Source organism: Echinops telfairi, unplaced genomic scaffold (assembly GCF_000313985.2).
Source record: "Echinops telfairi isolate 266 unplaced genomic scaffold, ASM31398v2 ScPeMD7_5868;HRSCAF=6743_1, whole genome shotgun sequence".
NCBI lineage: Eukaryota > Metazoa > Chordata > Mammalia > Afrosoricida > Tenrecidae > Echinops > Echinops telfairi.
The window spans coordinates 10,452,435-10,479,924 of NW_022109768.1; the positions used below are offsets into that span (position 1 = coordinate 10,452,435).

A 27,490-nucleotide genomic window follows, 5' to 3' on the forward strand; every position below is an offset into this window, starting at 1 on the left:
GTCATCATCTGACCTCTAGTTTTTGAACTTGACCTAGAAGCCTGCCTTATTGCCTGCTTATCTTGGATTCTCAACTTCAACCGCCTGTGAGCTAGTAGACTGCAGCCTGCCTGACTGATCTTGTGATCATCAATTCTGATGTCTGATCCGGGGTTTGGGGACTTGTCAACCTCTATAACCACATGGACCATTTATACATTTAAACGTTGATGGTTTTGTTTCTTTAGAGAACATAACCAAAGATGGAAGCATTCTAGTTGCATTCAATCGACAGGATATTCATTAATTTTTATCAACATCACAATTTGAATATATTAATTCTATTATTTTCTTTTTTCATTGTCCAGGTTTTGCATGAATATGTGGGTAATTGAAAAGACAATGGCTTGGATTGGGTACACCTTAGACATTTGCTTTTTAAAACTTCCCAGAAGTTTGCCCAATGCAGTATTTGATTTGATTTCTTTCTTCCATCCTTCCAACCATCCTTCCTTCCTCCCTTTTTTTTAATGTAAATTAAACCATTTATTACAGGCCAAAGAGGTTTCAGGTAGTGGAGCATCTACTGGCCTTTCAATTCCTCAGTCTTCTGATGGCGGACTTTCCTGGGACAGCAGAGGGGGTGTTGTAGGTCCAGGCCCCACCAGCTACTGTTTTCATGCAGGAACCACACTGCCAGATGCCCACAGCGCCTCTCTTTGTTTTGGTTTTGCCACAGAAGCAGCAAGTGTATTTGGCATGTTGGCTGATTTCAATTTTCTTCACCATTTTCCCGAGGGAGGCACCATTATTGAACCAATATTTATTTACCCACGATCCCTACCATCTTGGTGCGTTTGGCCACCTCACCGCAAACTAGTTCACCCATGTCAAGTAGTATTGTACAATTGTTACCACAATCAGTTTCCAAACATTCTTTTTCTTCCTGGACTCCTTGACATTGCCTCCCTTTTATACCTCTCCTCACGCTACCATTATGCGACCCTCTCCGCCACCCCACCCCAATTCCTTATTCTACTTGCTGTCCCTATAGGTTCATCAATCCTGGGTTTCATACATCAAAAAACAGAGTAACATATAACACAACTTCAAGAGGGTGACCCCAGTGATATAATACCTCTGAGATGAACCCTAATATGAACAAATAAAAACAAAACAAAACATTTTCTACAGAAATTGTTGCAAACCAGATTAGATCCAGCTTGCATCAGAGTGAGAGATCAACTGACAAAGTTTTAACTGTTCAAATCAAGTTTATCTCTTTGATCTTTCATATGTATTTCTCCAATACACTCTGTTTAGGAACCACTTTCCTCCCATCCCTCAATTATGGATAGAGTGAGATCACCGGAGGTTTGTTTCCTATGTAGATCCTAAAAATGTATCTTGGGCTCCCACTCTTATCCATAGCCTTCTGCAAACCAGAGTCTCACAATTTAGGCTCTGATATTAATCCCTTTTTTGACTTTGAATTATATGACTTACAATCCTTTGGTGACTGATGATGGTATGGTTCTTCCACATGGACTTAGTTGACATCTCACTTAGATGGCTGCTTGTTTGGAGACAGGACTGTAAGACCCCCAACACTATTTTATCTGATAGCCGGGCACCATCTTATTTCTGTGTTTCCTTCCTAAGGGAGAGTATCGAGCAGCATCCTAGTCTTTTGTGGCTGTGCAACTAAGAAGGTATTCCAAAGGAATCGTCTGAGTGTGAGAGGTTAGGATCAACCATGAGAGGATTTGTTTCTAATATGATTCTCAACTCTTTGGGTCCTTAAACTCTGTATCAGTTAACTGAGTTTTAAAAATAGGCAAACTGGGATATAAATGGGAGCTCCAATAAAGATGGGAAATACGTTATTGAGAGAGAAAGAACTGCTTTAGCAAAGGTGTGAATGGAAAAAGTGGAATAGGAAATATTCAAGGTTGAGACTGGAGAGTTAAGCCCCCTCAAAATTTTGCCCTCAAACAGATTCCAATTTAAAACAACACTCTATAGGGTTTCAGAGGCTATAAATCTTTATGGGGACAGATAATCTTATCTCTCTCCCATAGAGTAGCTTGTGGGTTTGAACCACCGACTTTACTGTTAGCAGTCCAAAACTTACACGACAGTGTCACTAGGACTCCTTAGAAAGGTTAGTCCAATGGGAGCCAAATCGTGGAGTCTGGGCTTCATTAAGGAGCTTGACCTTAATCTGACAAGTTAAGTTTCAAACAGGACTCAACCAAACCCCTTCGGCGTTAACTGAGTAGTGAGACAGAAGGCCAACCATGCATCCTGGCTTCAGTTCTGCCACATGTATTAACTGGACACCACAGCTTCCCTTGTTTCCATCACCTCGACAATAATTGCCTAAACAGATGTGTTGGGCACTTAGTAATAGCATGTGCTTCAAATACAGAAGCAGAGGAGGGTATCTTTTGGCTTGGGAAACAGGAAGGTTGAACAGTTTAAGCAAACCTTGATCTGAACCCAAATCCTACAATGAAACGTTCAGTTACTATTTCTGCATGACCTCCTTTTTATGATTTAGTCCACACCTCGCCTGTTCAACATAGGTAGGGGCAAGAAGTAGGACTAGGATTCCAATCCAGACAGTCCGGCTCCAATATAATTCTCTCAATCCCTGAGGTACAGTGTCTCCTTAAATGGGTATTAGGTACATCATTCCATCATTAACTACATTCCCAGTGCTGTGCAACCTCCACCACTAGGGGACAGTCTTTAAAAAGTCAAGTCTTTCATCCCTACCATTAGAGAAGGATGTCCGCACCTGGACAGTCTAGTTCCCAGCCACTCCACCCCCCACCCCACCCCTACTACGTGGCTGTAAAAGAAGTTAATGCAGCATCCTAATTATCTCATTTACTTCTAAGTCTCAATTCTAATTGACTTCAACCATCTCACACCACCTGTTTGTCGGTGTGTGGTACTGTGGTGACTTGCTTGTTGCTATGATACTGAAAGCTATGCCACCGGTATTTCAAATAACAGCAGTCACCCATTGTAGAAAGGTTTGAGACTAGGAAGAATGGTTTAGTGATCTACTTCTGAAATTAAGACAATGAAAACCCTATGGATCACAATCAAATCGTGTCTGATGTCTTGGAAAATGAGCTGCCTAAAGGCGGCAACAATGGGCTCAAGCATACCAAGGGTGGTGAAGATGGTGCACGCTTGGGGAACAGTTTTTTTGTTGTACATGGGTTGCCACGAGTCGAAGCTGTTTCAACACAACGAACAAGAACAACAGCAGTGGCAACAACAGCTTTATCTTGTCCAGGACACTGTAACTAAATACTGTTTTTCAGCCACTAAGAAACCCCAAATGATCCTCAATTTACATATTTAATTTGGAGTAAGGGAATTCTCCATATAAATAACTAAAACAAAGTTTACAATGTGTGTGGAAGAGGCATTGTAAAGGAGAGTTACATATTAGATCATTTTTGCTAAAGCAAGAAAGATGCATTTAAGGGGTGTGTGATTTGGATAACTACAAGCTCATCATAACAAAGATGGAAAATTAAAAGAATCTGAACAGAAACACCGTAATAAGCATTGAATGAGCCTCAGGGTGGCTTAGTGTTATGCATTGAGCTGCTAAGTCAGCAATTCGAAACCACCTGCGGCTCTGTGGGGTGTGGGGGAGGTGGGTGGTGGGTGGAGATGAGGCATTCTCCTGTCAAGAGTGGCAGTCCTAGAAACCCACGGGGACAGTTCTACTCCGTCTAAGAGGGTCGCCACGAGTCAGAATTGACTAGATGGCAGTGAGTTTGAGTTTTTACAGAGGACAAAGGAAAAGAACAAGTAAAAAGTAAAAGAGGCATAACTTGGATATTAGGGTGATAATTTTCATTTTTCTTCTAGAACTATTGTCCTGCTCTGTGCCCTGCTCAGTCGAAGGAGGTTGAATTCTAGGGTCTGTGTCCCACAGGTGCCCTCATTTCACTCTACGGGCTGGGTTCTGCCAATAGGAGGCACCCCTAAGAGATTGGAAGGTAAGGAAAGAAAATATTAAGGAATTCTTTCCTGTGTCTACAGATCCACTTCCATGTAGGCGATGGCTATAATTCTTTTGAGGTTCTGGTGGTACATTTTTATTTTCCTTCAGGACTGGGGTGGTAATAGCTTCCAACTGGTGCCGAATTAAATCCTTACCTTCCCTCATCCCTGTACATAGTGGCTTTGCTAAACTCTCTTGAAGCAAGCCCATTGAGTTTGCCTTTTTGTCCCTTCTGGGACCCTGATGAAGTGACTGGATGGATGGCAATGAGTTTTTCTGGTGAGTGGACAGCTCTCTAAAGGTTTCTGACCTTTTCTGAATGCTTTTTTCGGGGGTGCTGCGTTCAGATATTCACTATGAAAGTGTTCAATGCCAGTGACAAAAATGCCTTCTTACCTGGAGGACTTGTACAGCCGAGACAAGAAACTGCAGCAAGAGTTAGAGTTCTTGGAGGTGCAGGAGGAGTACATCAAAGACGAACAGAAGAACCTGAAGAAGGAATTCCTCCAGGCCCCGGAGGAGGTGAAACGGATCCAGAGTATCCCCCTGGTCATTGGACAGTTTCTGGAGGCTGTGGATCAGAATACGGCCATTGTGGGCTCCACCACAGGCTCCAACGTGCGCATCCTGAGCACTATCGACGGAGAGTTGCTCAAGCCCAACGCCTCGGTGGCCCTCCACTAGCACAGTGATGCTCAAGGCCGACAGCATCATCATGATGCTCACCTCAGACCAGAAGCCAGGCGTGATGTGCACCGACATCTGAGGCATGGACCTCCAGAAACAGGTGATGCGAGAAGCCGGAGAGCTCCCTCTCACCCACTTTGAGCTGTACAAGCAGATCAGCATCGACCCTCCTCGCGGCGTCCTCACGTATGGCCCACCCACTGCGTAAGACCATGCTGGCAAAGACTGTGGCGCATCACACGACACCTGCATTTACCCGGGTCGTGGGCTCCGAGTTTGTACAGAAGTACCTGGGTGAGGGCCCCCGCATGGTCCGAGATGTGTTCCCCCTGGCCAAGGAGAACGCGCCCGCCATCATCTTCATAGACGAGATAGATGCCATTGCCACCAATAGATTCGATGCCCAGACGGGGTCTGACAGAGAGGTGCAGAGAATCCTGCTAGAACTGCTAAATCAAATGGATGGATTTGACCAGAACGTTAACGTCAAGGTGATCATGGCTACGAACAGAGCAGACACCCAGGATCCTGCCTTGCTGCGGCCGGGGCGCCTGGACCGTAAAATTGAATTTCCTCTCCCTGATTGCCGCCAGAAGCGACTGATTTTCTCCACCATCACCAGCAAGATGAGTCTGTCCGAGGAGGTTGACCTGGAAGATTATGTGGCCCGGCCAGATAAGATTTCTGGAGCGGATCTCAACTCCATCCGTCAGGAGAGTGGAATGTTGGCCATGAGAGAGAACCGCTACATTGTTCTGCCCAGGGACTTCGAGAAAGCCTACAAGACCGTCATCAAGAAGGACGAACAGGAGCATGAGTTTTACAAGTGACCCCTCCCCATGTTTCCCCCTCTGATCTCCCCAGGGACCTGTGTTTTCTCTATTCAAGGTTTAGTCAATAAATAAACTAGATGGGGGGGGGGGAGGAAAATGCCTTCTTTCAGCTGTCATTCCTATGCCACGTTCCGTTTATAAGTGACTGTTTATTTCTTAGGTCTCACATCTGAAAACTCTACATAATATTATGGCCGTAATAATGATAACACACCAAAAAGCAAAGTAAACCCTAATCTTATTTCTAAGAGAACGAAAGAGTCCAGGAACGTGGGTGTGAACCTAAGCCACAACTGGTTGGTGTGACCTTAGTCAGGTGGTCTCTCAGGGTGTCCCCTCCGAATTTAATCTGTACATGAGGTTGGTCCTAAGGGTTGTGTGAGATCTGTTCATTTATTTTTTTGAGGTAGATTTACAATAATGCCCACGAAAACCTTTCCTCTACACCATCTAACATACTTTCAATGCATCTCACTTCTTTATGGATTTTGAGGTCTGGTGTATCAGGATGCAAATTCTTTTTTCTTAAATCATTTTATTAGGGGCTCATACAACTCTTATCACAATCCATACACACATCAATTGTGTAAAGCGCATTTGTACATCATTCTCAAAACATTTTCTCTCCACTTAAACCCCCGACATTAGGTCCTCATTTTTCCTCTCCCTCCCCGCTCTCCCCTCCCTCATGAGCCCTTGATAGTTTATAAATTGGTATTTTGTCATATCTTGCCCTGTCCGACGTCTCCCTTCACCCACTTTTCTGTTGTCCGTCCCCCAGGGAGGAGGTCAATCGGTTCCCTCTTTCCTACCCACTCTCCCTCTACCCTCCCTGTTTCGCCACTCACACCACTGGTCCTGTAGGGCTCATCCGCCCTGGATTCCCTGTATTTTCAGTTCTTATCTGTACCAGTGTACATCCTCTGGTCTAGCCAGACTTGCAAGGTCGAATTCGAGTCATGGTAGTGGGATTGGGGAGGAAACATTTAGGAACTAGAGGAAAGTTGTATTTTTCATTGTTGTTACATCCCACCCTGACAGGCTCATCTCCTCCCTGAGACCCCTCTGCAAGGGGATCTCCAGTGGCCTACTGATGGGCTTTGGGTCTCCACTCCGCACTCCCCCCATCATTCACTATGGTAAGATTTAGGATGCAAATTCTTTAAGCCTCACAACTGCCGGAAAAGCTTTCCTCCGACTCCCCACATCAGTTACAGGCGACTGCAGCGTCTCGCTGCCCGGGTCTGCACAGTGGGGCCTTACAGCCGAAGCCACACACCCTGGACACCAGACAATCCCTTCCGACCACCAGGGATCGAGGCCTTTCGTTTCACGTGAGCAAAAAGACGGAGAGCGAGAACGTTACAGACAGATTAAAGCTTCCTCGCTCCCCACCCCCTTGTGCGCACGCGCACAGGTCCCGCTCCTTGGGAGGAGGCGGGCCCGGCGTGCTGACGTGCGCGCGCACGTACGTATTGCGTGCGCGGCGGCCGGCGTCTGTAGTTGCGCGGCTGTGCTGTGCGGGGCGGGGCGGCCACCTGGTAGGGAAGGTGGAGCCTTGCGCTGCGCGGAGGCGGGCGCCCTGCTCCGCTCCGAGGCCTAGCTTTGTTGCGCTGGCTCCTAGGTTTCGGTGGCCGTACTCCGTGGAGCCCTCAGGGGACGGCTCCAGTGGCACCTGCCTAAAGCGTTTTCCCTTCCGTTCCACCCGCGCAGGCTCAGCGTGGCCACTGCCATGCCGAACGCGCGGCCCAGGCCTCGCCCGGGCGCCGCGGGTGGCGCCGGAGCTGCGGGCCGGCACGAGCTGGTGTCGCGGTCCCTGCAGAGCGCAGAGCACTGCCTGGGCGCCCAGGACTTCGGCACCGCCTATGCTCACTACCTGCTCGTGCTCAGCCTGGCGCCCGAGCTCAAAGACGACCTGAAGGTGAGGTCACTGGTTGACAGATCCTCCAGTCTTTTCCTGGGAAGGGGAAAAAGGAGGTTTTGTTGTTGTTTCTTTTCCCCAAAGGGTGGGGGAGAAGGAGGCCTGGGTGCTAGAGTTCGTGGCTGGAGGGGCCTATTGTTGCCATTCCCCCCTTGACTTGTGAGTACGGAAATCCTTTCCGCCTCACCTTTGAAATATACGAGTATGTAGACTTTTAACAACTCTCACCACCTGGGTTGCACACCGCAGTCATCTCTTGCAATAGGCTCCCAACTGGACTTTGCTGTGGTCTTTTTCAATGCATCCGGCGTGAACCTTCTATCCTCAAAGTCGAAGGTTGCAACTGCATTTCAAAGCTCGCATCTCACTCCAAAAACCAAGGTTCTTTGTGTCGCACGGGAGCACGGGAGACCGCTGTTCGTCCCACCCCCCAGCAGCCCGTCCAAACTCACGCCTGCCTCCCTGTGCACACGCCTATGATGGATTTAGAAGGAATGTGGTGGGTTTGTGTAATTGAATCAAGTTTGCAGTTTAGTTCAAAGTACCAATCATTCCAAGGTGCAGCCTTTCAGCTTCAGCGATCCGGTTGTTTGCGACATACTCAGGATGGAGAGAGTTGCCAGCTGAGAATGCTTGAGTCAAACTGTTTCATCTCTACATATTATTGCCAAATAAGTGGTAGCGTTCATTCACACATTTGTTTACACAGCAAACAGTGCTTATGAAAAGCTAAATAAAATTTAAGGCAGTCGATTATTCAGTATCGGTAAGTAGAAAATTGAACCAGCTTTGTAAATTGTTCCCTCTTTTATGTTACTGATGAATGCTCAGGTTTTGTTTTTCTTTTTTATAAAGGAAACTTTTCAGTATACGCTCTTCAAATGGGCTGAGGAGCTTTATGCCCTCAGTCGCATACAAGACTTACTTGGTTGCTACGAGCAGGCCTTGGAGCTGTTGCCTGATGATGAAGTGATTTGCAATAGTATGGGAGAACATCTCTTCAGGTTTGAATGATTTCAGTATTGCTTGTTCAGAATTATCAGGAACAAATCATATAGTCATTTGGGGACATTTTAACATAAAAAAAACTAAGTACCACCAAAGGTTGGAGAAATGAGAGGTTACCTAGTAAGTAAAAAGATTTTAAAATAGGACTATCAAATATGTTATGGCTTAGCAGTTTTGTTATACAATATACTGTAGCAGCCATTGCCCTTAGGGCTGAGAGGAAGCATCCAATGAAGAGCCTCCACTACAGGGCTGAGCTGTGTTTTATAGGATGGCAGAGAAATGTGCCCTCTGGGTACAACGGAGAACTACACCAGGAGGTGGCTCACTGGAGGGAGTCCAGTACAAAACTGCCCAGTTGGGTAGTGCTGGGGAAAGCTGCTGGCCACGAATATTGCTGGTACCTGGTCCTGGAGCAGTCCTGAGCACCCTTGAACCAGGAAGCCAGCTCTATTTTCCTGCCACTCCTCTCTAGCACTTTCTGTTGACAGTGATTAGTACTGTGCCACCTGGTGAGGAAAATATATGAGAGCAAGCAAAAGAAGGAATTTGACAATCATAGTTTAAGCTGTTATGCTGGGTTTCCTCAAGATCATCCCTAGTTTGGATAACTTGTCCACAAGGTTCATCAGTGTAGCCCTATTTAGGACTATGGATGATTACAGTGAAAGGACAGCACAAGATCAGCAAACGGAAAAGACACACAGGGCAGGCAAAGTGTGGAGGAAGCCAGGTCCAAGTTTCTGTAGGTCTTCTAGTGGACTTAATAAAGTGAAAATCTAAAACTAATCCTGCACTGCTGAGTCCGTTCCAACTCAGCCAACTCAGTCAGCCTATGGGACAGAGTAGAAGTGCCCCACAGGGTTCCCAAGGCTGGTAAATCTTTATGCAAGCAGACCCCTGCATCTCTCCTGTGGAGCCACTGATGGGTCCAAACTGCTCACCTTTTGGTTAAAGCCAAGCACTTTAATCACTATGCCATCAAGAAATAATATAAACATAACATATATAAATGTCAGTTTTTAATTTAAACTTTAAAACTCCTTTGATGTGACCATTGCCTTTTTTAAAAACTTGGGCTTTCAGTGAAAGTTTACTTAACAGATTAGGTTTTCATTTAACAGTTCTCTATGTAACTTGCTCAATGACACTGATTAATTTTTTTAATCCAAAAGAAAGCCACACATAATAAAAAAATGGAACAAATTAGGAATAGATTAAAAGGAAAAAATAAATGATAATGTGTTAAATTTTAACTTAACTGTATCTGTAATAATTCCTTTCTGTTGTATTTTGTGGGTAAGCTTTTCCCATCCCTGGTCAATGACCTGAAGATGCTCAGTGGAGACTTATTCCCAGTGGGGTCTCTGCAAATGATTTTGGGCTTTCATTGTCATTCATACACAGCCTTCTGTAAATCTGGTGCTTAGAATTTAAGCTCTAATACATTTCTCTTTGGTTTTGGATTTTATTATTCACTGTCTTTGGATCACACAGGCCGATGTGCTTCTGTGTGGGCTTAGCTGTCACCTCTCTTAGATGGCTGCCTAGATGCTGTTTTAAGACAAGCATTTAGAATCCCATACACTGTTTTCTCCGCTAGCTGGGCACCATCTGATTACTTTACCACACGTTGATACAGCATCTTTATCTTCCGTGATGCCTCCATAAGGGTAAGTATTGATTAGCATTGCATCCTAAGAGCTGGTTTTTGTTAGGTTAGTTACTCAGTTGAGTGCAAGCTCAAAATCCACACATATACCTGTGGTATATATCCTTATATTCCTGTTCCATTTATTGGCAGCATTATCGGTTTATTGAGGGATATTATACGTGACTTCCATGGTGCCTTTATTAATTCTAATAATAGTATCATTAACCCAGTCACTGGTACAGAATTTAGAATATTATCGAGGTAGGAGGAATGTTGATACATGATCATTGCCTCTTATTACAGTGTTGCCCCCTTTTTAGAGTTTCCAAGTTTCAGAATATCACTTTTTGCCCTTTAATCCACACCTGTAATGCATAACAGCCTGATTCTTAAAAGTAGACCAAATGCTTCAAGAGCCTTATGAAGCACTATAATAAGTACACAACTGTTTTTTTAGCTCAGTTGTTTTTTGTTTTTTTTGTAAATAATTTTATTGGGGGCTTTTACAGCTCTTAAAACCATCCATCCATCCATCCATTGTGTCAAGCACATTTGTACATATGTTGCAATCATTTTAAAAACATTTTCTTTGTGTTTGAGCCCTTGGTATCAGTTCCTTATTTTTTCCTCCTTCTCCAACCCTCCCTCCATCATGAACCCTTGATAATCCATAAATTATTATTAGTTTCATATCTTACACAGACCACTGTCTTTCTTCACCCACTTTTCTGTTGTTCTTCCCCTTGGAGGGGTTGGGTTATACACTGATCATTGTGATCAGTTCCCACTTTCTCCCTTCACCATCCCCCTACCTTCCTGGTATCACTACTCTCGTTATTGGTCTTGAGGGGCTTATCTGTCCTGGATTCCCTGTGTTTCCAACTCTTATCTGTCCAGTGTACATGCTCTTAGTGTTATAGTGAGCATGGTTTCCAGAGAGCGTTGGTGCTTTTACTTTGGTACAATAATAGTTTTTAATCAAGCATTTGTTAATGTTCTGGCATATGTTCAGTATAGCAGGAGTTTAGAAAAGACAGTCATTGAGGATTGCAGTGCTACCTGAAGACCTCCCAAAAGAGGTTTGGTAGAATTTGGGATGCTGGTGAGGGGTTGCCAAGCCAGATCAGTGGCATGAACAGAGAGAGGTAGTGCACTTGATAGCAGAGCTGAATCTTTTGTCTTTGTCACTTTTTATTCTAGAATGGGCTTTAGAGATGAAGCAGCTGGGTATTTTCACAAAGCAGTGAAGCTAAACCCTGATTTCAACGATGCAAAGGAGAATTTTTATCGTGTTGCAAATTGGTTGGTAGAACGTTGGCACTTTATTATGCTCAATGATACCAAGAGGAATATGATTTATAATGCAGCAATCCAAAAGGCAGTTCATGCGGGATATAAAAGTGTTTTGGACATTGGGACAGGAACTGGAATACTAAGGTTTGTTGTAATTGCCTTTTAATTTTATATACATATAACTGTACTTTTTAATCAAATAGGCAATTGAACAATGAGATCTGAAATTAAAAGTTTTATTTCTTCTCATAACATTGGTAAGGTTATACATGCATGATTATTGTTGTATTTCTCATTGTAACTGCACAGAAGTGCTAAGACAATTTTGGAGTGATTGTTACTGCATTTTTGAATAATGATTTTTAAGAATAATTTTTGCACTATTTCCAGTGTGGAGTGTAGTTTTCTAAGTTAAGTACTATTTGTCTTCTTCATGCCTGTTTTGTTTTCTTAGTTGTGTGGTGGTGTTATGATTTATTGTATGATGTGCTTTTGGACAAGAATATTATCCCCCCCTTTATTTCAATATGGAACGAATAGTGCTTGGATTAATTAATTATTAAAAACCCTATCTTTAAACATCATAATTCTATTTGATAAACATTCTGGATGTTGTCTTCTTGATGGTGCATTTTTTCCCCCTTTTGTAGTATGTTTGCTAAGAAAGCTGGTGCACATCCCGTGTTTGCCTGTGAGTTGTCCAAGACCATGTATGAACTGGCCTGCGATGTGCTGGCAGCAAACAAGATGGAAGAGATCAAGCTCTTGCACATGAAGTCACTTGACATAGAGATTCCAAAACACATTCCTCAAAGGTATTGCAATATAAATTAATTTCAGTGTCTGCCATTCAACATTTTATTAAAAAAACAAAAACCAGAATTCACATTTCTAACTTCTAGTTGAGACAAAAAGGTTAAACGCTTATTTTAGCATACAGCAGATTTTCATAATAGGTTGTATTCTTTTTTTTTCTTTTATATTATGCATATTTTTACTTACTTAAATTTTAACAGTTTTATTGATATATAATTCACATATCATGCAATTTAGTGGTTTGGACATTAAAAAGTATTGCAATTAAAACCAATGTTGTATTCTTTAAAAAAATTTTTTAAAGTAAACTTGACATTTAGCAAATTCCCTTGATTAACTCAATATTCGTTACATTTGTTCTCATGGAAGAGATCCTCTTAGATTGTTACAGCAGGTATTATACCTATTTCATAAAGCTAAACACTGTTCTGAATCAAAATGACCTTAATCTGCATTTTCTCATGATGCAGAATTTTAATCTGCAGTCTTTATGAAGGTGTATTGGCATTGAATCCAGAGTTAGGGATACCCATTAAGACTTTGGTACTAATTAATTTGACCTTGAGCAAATCTTTAGGCTTCAAGATGTTTAGGTGGTTTGAAATACCTTCCATGTTCTCAGTGCATGCTATCTTAAATATTAAATTTTTCTGTATGCATAATAGTGGATTTAGGTGTGTGTTATATCAAAATAGTTCTTGCCCTTGACGTTCCCGTAGTCTACATAGGAAGATAAGGTATATTGAGTGAACTTTATCTTTTAAGAACTCAAATGAGACTTGCAATAGGTGTTAAAGGCATTCAGAACAGGGCGAGATCAGAAAAGCAACGAGAAGGGACTGTGGACTAGGCTTGCATGAAGACCCAAGCTAGTAAGAAAAGCAAGAGCCGTGACAGAAGAAGGCAGCCTAGTGGAGGGAAACACTGGTAACACCATTGTCATAGAAGATGGAGGATAAAGTTTGAGAGGACTGCTTACCCTACATTAGATGTTGTTAGGTCAAGGAAAATGAGAAGCGAGAAAGATAACTCATCTTGCTAGTAGCCTCTCTCTGATGATGATTTATCTGTGTCTTTGACTTTTTAAGACTTAAAAAATGTGCTCTTTAAGTGAAAAAAAAAAAGGGGGGGTTGTAAAAAATAGATTATTGCAATGTGGAAGTCCAACATTAAGGAGGGAAGCTGATAAAAGTAATGGGTATGAACTAATTTTAACGAAAAGTGATGTGCCCCACACATAAGGAGAAGGAGTGAGTGGAGAAGGGAGCACAGGGAACATGAGGTTCAGATTTGGAAATGAAAAAGGAATTGTATTAGAAAAAAATTTACATATTGACGGTTTCTATAATATGCTCTTCCTTTTTCTCCTCTCTTAGCTTTGACATCTTTGTATAGTAGCATGCCATTGTACTTACATATATCTTTAAAAAATCATTCTATAGAGTGTCCCTAGTTGTAACAGAAACTGTCGATGCAGGTTTATTTGGAGAAGGAATTGTGGAGAGTTTGATACATGCATGGGAAAATTTACTTTTACAGCCAAAGGTAAGCATGAAAACACTTTAAGCATCCATTATTTGAATAGATATTAATTGAAACCCAAGTGTATTTACAAAGCAGTATGAAATATATTTCCTACCATTAGGGTGTATACTGTGTATTTGGAAGGAAATCCATGCAAAAATCATTTAAGAACATGTATATTTGTATGCCCAGATGAGGTAGATTGGCAAAAAATACTCCGTAAGGAATTAAAAAAATGAGGTTAATTTTTGTTAATTTAGGTTAAATTGTGACATCCGTGAGTAGTTTTGAGAGAGAGGTCCTTTCAATTGCATAGTTCTCCTTGCTTGTATTTGTGTTAAGTTACAAAAGGCTTTGTGGTGGCATTTGATTGGCATGGTTAATTGCTCACTTGCTAGCTGAAAGCTGAGTTATTTGAGTCTCCTTTGAAGCTCCTTGGAAGAAAGGGCTTGAGGGCTGGTGATTTGCTTCTGAAAAATGGGTTGTTGAAAGCCCTACTTCATACAGAGGAGCTGCCAGGAGGTAGAATTTACTGAAGGACAAGTTGTAGTGTGGTTTTATGATTTGGGTCTCTCAGTTAGAATCATACCCAATAGCCTCTCATTCTTAGCAAGCTTATTTTAGTTTCCTCCTTTCCTCTCATCCTTTCTTATTTTAAAAATTTCATACGTAGCAATGAAAAGAAAAGGAATAAAAGGAAAACAACCCAGCTTATCCTCACTGTTTGAAAGTTGTTGTTTTCTTTCTAATTAAGCCTGTTATACGTTTTATATACAAATAATGGTATAATTTTTCAGTCCACAGGTGAAGATGATAATTGTGAGAAGTATGGGAAAGTTATACCGGCAAGTGCTGTTATATTTGGGATAGCAGTGGAATGTGCAGAGATACGAAGACATCATAGGTGAGTGACGATTTAAATAATATACTAAAAACAGTAATTTATTTATTTTCTTTAACAAATCATTTTATTGGGGACTCCTACAACTCTTACCACAATCCTTACATCCATCCATTGTGTCAAGCACATTTGTACATTTGTAGCCCTCATCATTCTCGAAACATTTTCTTTCTACTTGAGCCCTTGGTATCAACTCCTCATTTTACCCCTCCCCCCCACCCTCACGAGCCCTTGATAATTTATAAATTGTTATTATTTTTCATGTCTTACACTGACTGATGTCTCCTGTCACCCACTTTTCTGTTGTCCGGCCTTCAGAGAGGGGGTTATTCTATCTTAACTTTTTAAAGATCATTTTACTGGGGGCTCTTCCAGCTCTTACAACAATCCATACATCAGTGTACCAAGCATATTTGTGCATATGTTGCCATCATTTTCTAAACGTCTACATTCTATGTGAGCTCTTGGTATCAGCCCCTCTTTTTACTCTCCCTCTCCCCTCCCCATTTTTGTGGCCCTTTGATAAATTATACATTATTATTTTCATATCTTACACGGACTGTTATCTCCCTTCCCCTGCAGTTTCTTTTCTCTCCACCTTTCCCCTATCCTCCTGGTATTGCTACTCCCTCTTCCATTCCTGAGGGGTTTAGCTGACCCAGATTCCATGTGTCCTGAGCTCTTATCTGTACCTGTGTACATGCTCCAGCCTAGCCCTCAGTGAAAGTCAGGACTGGGGTCATGATAGTGGGGGTGACTCAAGGAACCAGAGGAATAGTATGTGTTTCATCAGTGCTATATTTCACCCTGTTTGTCTCATCCCTCCCTTAGGAACCTTCTGTGAGGGGTGTCCCATTTTCTACAGATGGGTTTTGGGTCTCTGCTTCAAATCCCCACATTCTCAACAATATGTTTGTTTTGGGTCTCCTGAGGGCTGTTACCTGAACCCATTGGCACCTCATGATCACACAGGCTGGTGTGCTTCTTCCATGTGGGCTGTTGCTTCTCTGCTAGATGGCTGCTTGTTTAACTTCAAGCCTTTAAGACCCCAGATGTTACTGTATTGAGGGAGATACGTTACTGGTAGCTGGTTGTAGACCAGAGGAAGGGAACGCGTTAGAAGTGTGTTGGGAGGGGCCGGACAATTACTACTAAAGACTCCACTTGACAAATACACAGAGTCCTAGGTTCTTCCCCCACTTCTTCAAGGTCAAAAGTGGGTCGCACTTTCCAGTCACAGGATCATGGAGACCAAATAAAACCGACTATCGGCCAAGAGTCTTTAGGGCTTCTCTCAGTGAAGGCATCAGGTGAAAATGGAGTTCATTTCCAGACTCTTCTGGAGGATTCAAAAGTCTCTTTCCCATGCTCCCTGCTCCTGGTCCTCTTACCCGAGGACCCCTCAGCTGTGTCCCTCAGAGACGCTCCACAGACGGCCTGCAGCCTGTGGAGGACAGAGCCAGGCTGACTCAGCGGGTGGCAACTCCATGTTAATAGATTTAAACTCACTGCCACTGAGTTGATTCTGACTCGTGGTGATCCTATAGGACTATGGGTTTCTGAGAGTAAAACTCTTCACAGGTGTGGAAAGCCTCCTCTTTCTCCCGTGGAGCAGCGGTGGTTTTGAATTGCTGACCTTGTGGTTCCCAGCCCAACATGTATGCATTCGGCCACCAGGGCTCCTTGTTAATAGATTTACTTCACGGTTTTTATCAGTTTCGTGGTTCTCAGATTTTAGAATTTGAGTTTTCTACTTTTATTTTAAAGTTAAGGATGAATTCCCTGTACCTGCATCTTTGTAGCTTTATCTTGATTATTTTCTTGAGATAAATCCAGTACAGAGAAATTACTAAGTTAAAGAGTATGTGCATATTTCAGTTTTCAACGAGATACATCACTTAATTGCCTCCTAGAATATATAGTTTATGTTTTCTGGAATTCTTGTAGCCTAACTCTAGACTCTGCCCTCATTGTATTCTATAGGAAGACCACTCATAATTTGCTAAGCAAAACAGGAAGTGACTGGTATTTACCATTTTGAGAAAGGACTCCTTCATAATTCATTTCTATAGCAAAACAGTGTGTGGCTGTGCAACAGAAGGCCGGAGGAGCTGTTGCAGAGATAAAAACGCTGTACAGTTTGACTGAGTAGGCCTGTGTGAGCGAAGTCCAGTATATTTTTGCAAAGCTCAACAGTGCAGGTTGAGGACTATGAAAAAGCATATGGATGAATATTTTTGTTTTATCTGGTAGAAACATTTGCAACAGTATGATGAAAATTCTCATTTGGACTAGCTGAATATAGTACCCATCTGAAAGAGCAAATGCAGCAAGAAAATTGTGGGGTTTTTTATAGATATTAAAAAACAAAAAGAAAGCTACCTCTTTAGAGACTGAAAAACAGTAATATATAGAAATAGAAAAATAAATCAGTGGTGTACAATAATGTAGATACAGATCCTTGAATTTATACAGATTTAGTATGTTATAAAAGTGGTAATTTCAGATCATCAGGAAAAAAGGTTCAACTATTGAGTAAATGGAGATGGTATAATTTATACAGGAAAAAAATTAGGTCTTTTAATTCCACATAAAGATGTATGTTTGAAGAAAAATCATTAGTTGACGAAACTGTTTCAAAGCAAAGCGGTTGAAAGATCATAAGAGGTTGAGAAATTTGATGCCATAAAAGTGGAAAACTAAAAAAAAAATTTGAAAACTTCCATCAGGTGACCTACTTATTGCCATGCCATACTGACTCATAGTGACCCCCTGTGGGTTTCCCAGACTAACTATTTACGGAAGTAGAACCCCCAGTCTTTCTCCCGAGGAGTTATTGGTGATTTTGAACTGCCAACCATGCGATTGCAGCCCTGTACTACCAGAGTTCCATTCCGTTTGGTAAAAGATAGTATAAATAAAGGGAGAGAACAAATAGTAAACCAGGATGAAAAGGTGCAAAATTGTGTGGAGGCCACCTCTGACTTGTGGCTATACAAGGGAGGAGAATCCATCCCTTCACCAGCCCAGGGCCTTTTGCCAAGGGACAGACATCAAACATGTTCCAACCTCCATCAGCCATTCCTCCAGGAACACTACTTCTCTGCTGGTTTGATAATCCATTGCAACTGCTACACAGACACCAGGGAGTACTCAAAATCATGGGGGGTGCTTAGGAAAGTTTACCAGTTAGTCATTGGTCCACAGCAATGCCTCTCCTCAGCTGACAGCCAAGTCACTCTAGTCCACAGCCTTTCCGCTTTGTGTCCTTTGACCTCTGCCTTCATGGGTCAGGAAGCCTGCCCATCGCTCTGCCTCCCAGTTTCGGTTTCTGTGCTGTACCTCTACTCCGTCTCCTGGTCTCCCTGTTTCCGCCTCCAGTCTCAATATGGCAAGGTGTCTGCTGCCTCTGCCCCTTCAATCAGGGATCTCAAACGTGCTCCGCTCCTGGCTCTTTTTCCTTCATGGTCCTGGGAATTCTCTATTTTCCTGCTTCTGGGATGGCTTACTCTGGTACACAGAGGAATTGCTTTGATGAAGATGTGGTTTTTGTCTTTCAGTGGACCATATCCACAAGGAAACAAAGGGGGGTGACTTGATTGACACCCCTCAGTAAGATGGAGACTCAGAATAAAGCCTAATTTAATACTGTCTATTAGCCTATTAGAAGTCCCTCTAAAATGAGGCTGTAACCACAGGCACAGAGGATAGAATTTACAGTACATCACAAAAGGGATTGTGGCTGGACGGGCCATACTAATCGACTGTGTGGCAGGACCAATACACTAATCAGTTAGAGAAGGAGCCCTGGTGGTGCAGGGGTTACATGTTAGTCTGCTAACCAGAAGGCTAGTGATTCGAATCAGGGAGCCGCTCATGGGAGAATGATGCGGCATTCTGCGTCTAATGGTTTATAGTCTTGGGAACCCTGGGGAGCAGTTCTACTCTGTCTCCTGGGATCACTGTGAGTTGGATTTGACTTGTTGGTAGTGGGTTGGTATTAATCATGAAAATGTAAATTATATCCGTGGGATAACATTTTAAAACTGCTTTTATTAGCAAATACTAAAAGTTTTAAATGGGATCTTGTTTTCTTAAGGTTTGGGAATTATACATTGTTATGTTGTACAAGATTTTAATAGTTCGACTTTAATACAACAGTTTGATAGTTCAGTCTAGCACAGTTAAAGATACGTGGAGGCCTTGACCTAGCAGTTGTACTTAAGGGAATCGTTCCTGACTATGCTCAGAACCAAAAGGTTTTGAAAACTTCTATTTATCTTTTATTTACATTTTTCCACAAACTATTTTTTAAAATCGTTTTATTGGGAGCTCTTACAGATAAAACAATTCATAATTCAATTAGATCAAGCATAATTGTACAATTGCTGTCACCATCATTTAAAAAACATTTTCTTACTGAACTCTTTGATAGCAGCACCCCTTTATCCCCCTCTTTCCCCCACCCTGCCCCCCAGGAACCCTTATTATTATATTGTTGGTTTTTTTTGCCGTAACTTACCCCATCCAATGTTTCTGCTTACCTACAATTCTGTTATTTGTTCCCCTGAGTGGGGCTATAAAGTCATCATTGCTATCGGTCCCCCACCCCTTCCCATACCCTCAGGGAATCCTTATTCCCATTACTATTTCTGAAGGATTTATCTATCTTGGATTTTATACATCAGACAATTTTATGTAACTGAACATATGCAGGTCTAACAAGATTAATGAGGTAAAACTACGACCATAATAGTAAGAGGAGGAAATATTAAAGATCTCGGATAGTTTATCGGTGCTATTCTGCACCCTGGAGATGTGATCCTTTCCAGGTGGCCCTTCTGTGAGGACTAACCAGTTATCTTACAGGTGGGTTTTAGTTCTCCACTTTGTCTATGCTCCTTCATGCCAATTTGATCCTAAGTTTTTGAACTTCTGATAACTCTTCCCGTCAACACCTCATGATCACACAGGCTGGTGTGCTTATTCCATGTGGGCTTTGTTGCTTCTCTACTGGTTGGCTGCTTGTTAAACCTTGTTAAGACCCCAGATGCTATATCTTTAATAGCTGGGCACCATCAGAGTTCTTCACCACATTTAATTATGCTCCCCTTTTGCCTTTGGCGATCATGCTGGAAAGGTGAGTATCATACCGTGCCACATGATTAGAAAAAGCCGTTCCATAACCTTTGTTGTTGTTTTTTTTTTTTTATTTTGATTGTGAATTAGGTGAAGGGTTTACAGAGCAGATCAGGTTAAGATTAAAACAATTTATATACATTTTGTTTGATCTCACCCATTGGAATCCCTCAGTATACAATTATTTATACGACTTCCACTGTTTCCTGTTTTCATTCCTCCTCCTTTCCTAACCCTCTGAACGTCTTCTTTTAGTAAATGCCCTTTTGATTTTAAGTGGTTGGTTATTCTAGCACAGATGAGTTCAGTTCCAGACCCGAAGAATGACTAAGGGTCATACTCTTAGTAAGCCTTTTGAGTTTTCCACATTTTGCTCCCACTCTATCCAGAACCTTCTAATGTGATCTTTGTCAGAGGATTCAGTTGTGGTGGCTGTGCACCATCTAATTCTGGTATCAGGGATCTGGAGACTGAGGTCTCTGTGGTCCATTAGTTTATTGAGCTAATTGTTCTCACCTGTCTCCCAGCTTTCGTCAGTCTTCTTCCCTCGGGATGGGGAGAGGAAAGACCAGTGGTTGCACTTTAGATGGCTGCTTGCAAGCTTTTAAGATCCCAGGTGGTACTCGCCATAGGATGATGCTGAGCATTGTCTTTGTGAACTTGGTGTCCCCGATACTATGGGCCTTGGGTCCCCTAACCCTGCAGCTCATTGCGTAACATTGCCCCCTCTGTGCTCCACTACATTTATGGATAAATTTGTAGCAAGGCTAAATAAATACTCATATACAAATATGCTCTGTTAAACCTATATATATATTTGTGGGTCTACTCTCTCTCTTTCCCACACCTATTCAGCCTGGTTGTCTAGCCAAATACCTACTCACAGATCATCACTTATGCAGGATTGTGTATTTAACAGCATTTGCCTGTGGCCTTTAGCTCTTATAGACCTCCCTGTCTTCCCTGCCGCCATACTGTACAGTGCTTTCCCTTCACCTCTAGCCAGGGACTCCTCTCCCTCCTTTCCCCTATCATTTCTGTTAATGATCAAAGAACGTTTGTCATTTTGAAAACCTTTCATAGACTTTTTATAATAGTAGTCTCATATATTTGTCCTTTTGTAATTGAGGAATTTCACTCCACATACTGCCCTCCTTTAGCTTTATCCCTGTTATGAGCTAATTCTTAGATTGATTGTTAGTCTCTAACATTGCATAGTATTCCATTGTGTGTATATACCAAAGTTTATCTGTTTTCCCACTGGTGGGCATTTAGTTTGTTTCCATCATCTTGTTATCTCGAGCAGTGCTGCAGTGAACATGGGTTCCATGAACTGCTTTTTTTTTAATGAACTCACCTATGCAAGAATTTTTTTGCATATTTTGAATATGAGCCCTTTGTTGGATATATACATTGGAAATCTCATTCCCCACTTAGTGATTTCATTTTTACTTTTCATAAATAGTTGGATATATATGTTTATACCCAAGAAGTTTAATTTTTATGTTTATTTTGTTCTGGAGTCATTTTAGATGATCTTACTTGATGCGTTAGTCCAGGTAGACTAGTGAAACAAATCCAGAGATTGATGTGTATAAGAAAGAGGTTTATATATAAGAGCAATTGAATATTGAGAAAACTTCCCAGCCCAGTCCAGATCAAGTCCATAAGTCTGATATTAGCCCATATGTCTGATACCAATCTGTAAAGTCCTCTTCAGACTCATGAAACACATGCAATGATGCCAATTGCAGGAAGATCACAGGCCAGTGTGTGGGAAGTCTTGTGGATCCAGTGACAGTAGAAGCACCTTAGCACTGGCAGGGGTCTCCACGTGGCTTCACCAGCTCTGGGCACTACGGTAGTTCCATGTGTCTTGTCAGTTGCAATGTCTCTCAGGGAGTGAGTCAAGAGAGTATTCTTCCTGGGAGGAATACTCCACCCCTTCACTCTTAATCCTCTCAAATTGATAAATAATTATATAACCACCACACTTGATACTAAAAAATCCCATCCTTCTCCTTTTTTTCTCCTTCACCCTTTTGTTTTTCCTCCCCCCAGGGTTGGTGTTAAAAGCATTGTGGGGATCCACTTGCCAACAAATGTGAAATTCCATAGTCCAGCTTATTCCTCTGTAGATGCTGAAGAAACCATTGAACCTTACACAACTGAGAAAATGAGCCGAGTCCCTGGGGGATATGTGCCTTTGACGGAATGTTTTGAAATTATGACAGTAGATTTCAACAATCTTCAGGTAAAAAAAGTTGATTATTTGTTTACTGACTATTGGATTTCAGACACTGTTTAAGGTGATACGGATGATAGTCTTAGTTTAAGAATTTACGAAGGCAGGGGAAAGGAAGGGGGTGTTAAAAAACCTAGGGACAAGGGAACAACAAGCGATTGAAAATCGATGGCGAGGAGGGTATAGGATGCATGATAGGGCTTGATTAAGGGCAATGTAACCGAGAGGAATTACTGAAACCCGAGGGAAGGCCGAACATGATAGTGGGACAAGAGGAAAGTAAAAGGAAATAGAGGAAAGAACTAGGAGGCAAAGGACATTTATAGAGGTCTAAATACAGACATGTACATTGTAAATATATTTATATATAGTGAGGGAAATAGATCTATGTACTACATATACTTATATGCTAAGTATTAAGGTAGCAGACAGACATTGAGCCTCTACCTGAGTCCTCCCTCAACACAAGAACACTCTGTTCTAATAACCTGGCATTCCACGATGCTCATCTTCCTGACACGTTCGCTGAAGACAAATGGGTGCATAAGCAAATGTGAAGAAAGCTGATGATGCCAGGCTATCAAAAGAGATAGCATCTGGGGTCTTAAAGGCTTGAAGATAAACAAGCGACCATCTAGCTGGGAAGCAATAATGTCCACATGGAAGAAGCCACACCAGCCTGCGTTATCACAAGGTGTCGAAGGGATCAGGCATCAAAGACTCAGAACAAAAAAATCCTATCAATGTGAATGAGAGGGAGTGTGGAGTGGAGATCCAAAGCCCATCTGTAGACAATTGGACATCCCCTCACAGAAGGTCACAAAGAAGAGACAGCCAGTCAGGGTGCAGTATAGCACCTAAGAAACATACAACTTTCTTCTAGTTCTTTAAGACTTCCTTCCCTCCACTGTCATGACCCCAATTCTACCTTACAAATCCAGCTAGACCAGAGCATGTACACGGGTGTAGATAAAAGCTGGAAACACGGAATCCAGGATAGATAAACCCCTCAGGACCAATAATGAGATTATCGATACAAGTGGGTAAGGGAAAAATAGGGGGAGAAAGGTGGTACCTATCACAATGATATACATATAATCTCCTCCCTGGGGGACGGGCAACAGAAAAGTGGGTGAAGGGAGACATTGGTCAGTCTAAGACATGAAAAATAATAATAATTTTTAAATTATCAAGGGTTCGTGAGGAGGGAGAGTGGAGGAGGAAAGGGAATATTGAGTTGATAACCAAGGACTCAAGTAGAAAAAAATGTTTTGAAAATGTTGATGGCAACATATATACAAATGTGCTTGACATAATGGATGGATGTATGGATTGTGATAAGAGCTTTATAGCCCCAAATAAAATTATTTAGAAAACAAAAGAAAAAATTTACGTATGATTTCACTTGTTGCAAATAAAGAAAATGAAGAAAAGGGAATCAGAATTCCCTCTGAAATGATTAGGAATTTACTGGTACTTAAATCTGAATAAAATAAACAGATTTGGGACACATGTGCTCTGGTTTACACATTCAAGTTATATAGGAAAACTGGAAAAAGCCATATTAGTGTTTCCCCCACCTTTTGAAAACCATCTTTGCATCTGTGAAAATATACAAGCATTCACTATTTTTCCTTAAGAAAACAAAACATGGATGTATGTATGGATTGTGATAAGAGTTGTACGAGCACCCAATAAAATGATTAAAAAATAATAAAATTTAAAAACAAAAACAATACTTACTGCTTTGCCCTTTCATTCCTTGTTTTATTATGGGGTTCTTCCCATGTCTAATATCTGTTTGCTTCATTTGTAAAATAGTGGAATGGAATTCAGTAGAGTAGGTCAGAGCTTTCCTTCCAGTGTGCTTTAAGTGGTTCTAGGTGTGCCACGATAGTGTGCCTTCCCCTGAGGGCCCTGGGCAGAACTTACAGTATTATGATATATGGAGGCATTTTTATATGAAATGTGTAAAACCTTCTCGTTCCTTTTATATTTTTATCAGGAATTAAAAAGTCTTGCAACTAAAAGGCCTGATAAGATCCGGGTACCTTTTATTAAAGAAGGCACACTGGATGCTATTGTGGTTTGGTTTGTGCTGCAGCTTGATGAAGAGCACAGTTTATCTACAAGTCCAAGTGAGGAGACATGTTGGGAACAGGCTGTCTACCCTGTACAGAACCTGGCAGGTATATCTTTTCTAATTTTTATTTTTAACTTGTTGCTTTAATCCTCAAAACTTTGGAATTGGGAAAAACAAAAAACACTAAGCAGACAAAAATTCATGTGACGTTTTCAGTTAAGAGGTGGGTTAAGTATTTTGGAATGTTCCTTTTCTTATTTAAAAGTAGTTTTAAATACATTTGATTAAGAAGAGATACTAAAATGTAACTCTGTTCCATACCAGTCAAAATTAAATCATTTGATCAGTTTTGATGACTCTGGTTATTAGTAGATTAGAGAAATGCTGGAACATCTCTATGGGAAAATTTGACTTTGAGCTGAGTTCTTACTGGCAGATAATCTGATGGAGCTGAAACATGCATGCTTTCACATTAGCACAATATTTTGCTTACAGGTTAAAGGTGTCCAGGGATCCATAAACTATTCAGGGAAGTTGTTAAAGTATTTTTCAATGAGATGCTTTTCAGTGTATTTCTCAGGAGTTTTGTTACATAGAAAAACTGTTGGTTCTAACAAAATTTTATTGAGACACAGCTATGCCCTTTCATTTCTTTCTTAATGTATTTTTGGTGAGCGGATACACAGCAATAATTTCCCACAGGCAGTGTTCAGTGACATTAGTTACATTGTTTATATTGTGTCCACATTCTCACTGCTGTTCCAGTGCTTGGCGTCCCATTCATTAAGTCTGGCTGGCCCCACTCTCCCACCCCAGCCTTCTCATCTGTGCTTTAAAATAGCTGCTGTCCATTCGTCTCATAGGTACTTCAAAAAAGAGTGCAGTACATAAGCGTGACAGTCTTTACTTTTTGAGCTAACTTGCTAATTACTAATTACTAATTAGTTAATGAGCTAATTTTCTGGTTCATGGTTTACAGAGTATCTCAGGATGATAATCCCAGGGAAACCTCCAGTCTTTCAGTGGATCCAGTACATCTGGATTATTTTGAGAACTTAAAGTTCGGGTCTACACTTTTCCTCTTCTGTCGGTTGTGACTCTGATGAGAATGTCCACATTGATCAGGTGTTCAAGAGTGGTGGCCGGGCACCATTTAACTCTTTTGGTCTCAGGGTCAAGGAGGCTGTGGGTCTTGGAGACAGTTAATCTTCCAATCTGGGTCCTTCTCTGAGCCCACGATGTCTTTTTTTTTCTCTTGTGAACAAATCTATCTTAGGCTTGCAAAATTTTAAGATCCTAGGCACTACTAACCAAACTAGAATGTAGAACATGTTATATTATTATATCAGTTGACCTAATTGCCTCCTGAAACTATGACCAAATCTTCAAGGAAAACTAATCCTCTGAGGTGTTTGGCTGTGTCTGTATCTGTAGTTTCTATTTAAAAAGCTCTAGTGTGTGAAAACAAGTAAACTGCATTGGAAGCAGTACAAGCAGAATGCTCCTTAGAAGTGAGAATGGGGAGACTGTTTCACTTGCTTTGGGCATGTTGTCAGGAGAGTCTAGTCCCTGAAGAAGGACAGGCTGGTGTGTGTCCTCCATGTGGGCTTGTGGCTTCTTTCCTAAATGTCCACTTGCTTCACTTCAAGCCTGTAAGATCCCAGATGCTGTATCTTCAAGTAGTCGGACACCATCAGCTTTCTTCACCACATATATGTATGCACCTACTTTGTCTTCAGTGATCATGTCGGGAGGGTGAGCATCACAGAATGCCAGGTTGTTAAACAAAGTGTTCTTGCATTGAGGGAGGGCTTGAGTAGAGACCCAAAGTCTGTCTGCTTCCTCGATGTATTGCCATATAAAAATAGTACATAGGTCAGTACCTCTTTTTATGAATTAATTTATTTACATAAGTGCACACCTATGTTTATCCCTCTATTCATTGCTTTGCTTCCTAGATCTTTCCTATGATTTCTTTGACCTTCCTCCTGCCCCACTATCATACTCGTCCTTCGTCTGTCTCTTAGTAATTCCTCTCAGCTAGATTGCTGTTGCTCCAACACCGCCAGGATCTCTGCTTCCTCCTCGTTGCTTTTTGACTCCCTAGTTGGTCCCCTGTCTATGGCGCTGTTTGCTCACCACTCCTTTCCCTGCCTTCTCCCGTAAGTCCCCCCGGGCCTGCTGGGCCTGCTGCTTTCTCCTCAGGCTTGCTTCCCATTGCTTAGCTTATATAGGTAGGCAAAAAAACCAACAATAACAGACAAAGAAAACAAAGGACTGAATAAAAAGGGGGCGGGGGAGGAAAAAAACCACAACCCCCCCCCCCCCCGCCCCAATGAAAAAGCATACATAATTCCAGGTCTGTCTGCTGACTTTTAAGACTATCTCCCCACCGGTACCGGGGCTTCCGGGAACTGCCCTTTCTAGCCTGAAGTCTATTTGGGGGCTCCTGAGGGGCGTTTGTGGCTTTGCTTTCCTCCAGTTGCTGATCTGTTATGTTCCCTTATTAGTTTGCCCCACTGTGGGGGTAATCGGACCAGACCCTGCTATGTGTCTCCAGTCTCGTCCTCTGTCGCAATATACTCCAGCAAGGTTTACCTCAATTCCTTTGTTGATGGTTCTGATTGTTTGAGATTTTACTTCTAGGTCTGTGATCCACATGGAGTTTGTTCTTGTGCATAAGATAAGGGTCTTGTTTGATTTTCTACAGGTGGATATCCATTGTTTCCAGCACCACTTGTTAAAGAGGGCATCCACCTCTCACTTGATGTTTTTTGGACCCTTGATGAAGGTTGATTATCTATAACCTGATGGTTTTATTTCTGGGTTTTCAGTTCTTTTCCATTGGTCTAAGTATCTGTCATTACTCCAATACCACGCTGTCTTGACCACTGTGGCTATATAGTAGGTGTTAAAGTCAGATAAGGCAAGCCCTTTGAATTTGTCTTCTTGAGGAGTTCTGTGCTAATTCTGGGCTTCTTCCCTCTCTATATGAAATTGGTGGTCAGTTTTTCCAATTCTTTGAAGAAGGTGGTTGGTATTGGAATTGGGATAGCGTTAAATTTATATAGTGCCTTGGTAAAAATTTACATCTTTACTGTATTGAGTCTTCTGATTCATGAGCATGGGGTATTCTGCCATTTATGGAGGTCGATTTTGGTTTCCTGTAGTAGTGTTCTGTAATTTTCCTTGTGTAAATTTTTTTGATTAGATATCCCTAGATATTTATTTCAGTTTGCTCTTTGCTATTATGAAGGGTATGGCCTTCTTCATTTCCTTTTTTGTGTTCTTGTCCAATATATTTAGTAAACCTGATATATTTAGTAAACCAATAGACGTTTGTTTGTTGATTTTGCATCATGCCACTCTTC

At 41.7% G+C, this 27,490-nt stretch overlaps 1 protein-coding gene and 1 pseudogene across 2 annotated transcripts in view; both read left to right on the forward strand.

The window, feature by feature from the left end:
* The first annotated feature begins 4,399 nt into the window (after window positions 1-4,399).
* LOC101658051 lies at window positions 4,400-5,593 on the forward strand (annotated as a pseudogene).
* Window positions 5,594-7,133: 1,540 nt separating this feature from the next.
* PRMT9 (protein arginine methyltransferase 9) overlaps window positions 7,134-27,490 on the forward strand; it is a 35,893-nt gene continuing 15,536 nt past the window's right edge. Inside the window, exons 1-8 of one of the 2 annotated variants that reach the window (XM_004708755.2) lie at window positions 7,134-7,456; window positions 8,312-8,460; window positions 11,319-11,555; window positions 12,062-12,226; window positions 13,670-13,772; window positions 14,549-14,655; window positions 21,853-22,045; window positions 24,042-24,225. In XM_004708755.2, coding sequence (XP_004708812.1) covers window positions 7,268-7,456; window positions 8,312-8,460; window positions 11,319-11,555; window positions 12,062-12,226; window positions 13,670-13,772; window positions 14,549-14,655; window positions 21,853-22,045; window positions 24,042-24,225 — 1,327 coding nt within the window. In that variant the 5' untranslated portion in view covers window positions 7,134-7,267. Of the gene's footprint in view, window positions 7,457-8,311; window positions 8,461-11,318; window positions 11,556-12,061; window positions 12,227-13,669; window positions 13,773-14,548; window positions 14,656-21,852; window positions 22,046-24,041; window positions 24,226-27,490 lie in introns of those variants that run through there. The other variant, XM_045295795.1, reaches the window with a different exon arrangement.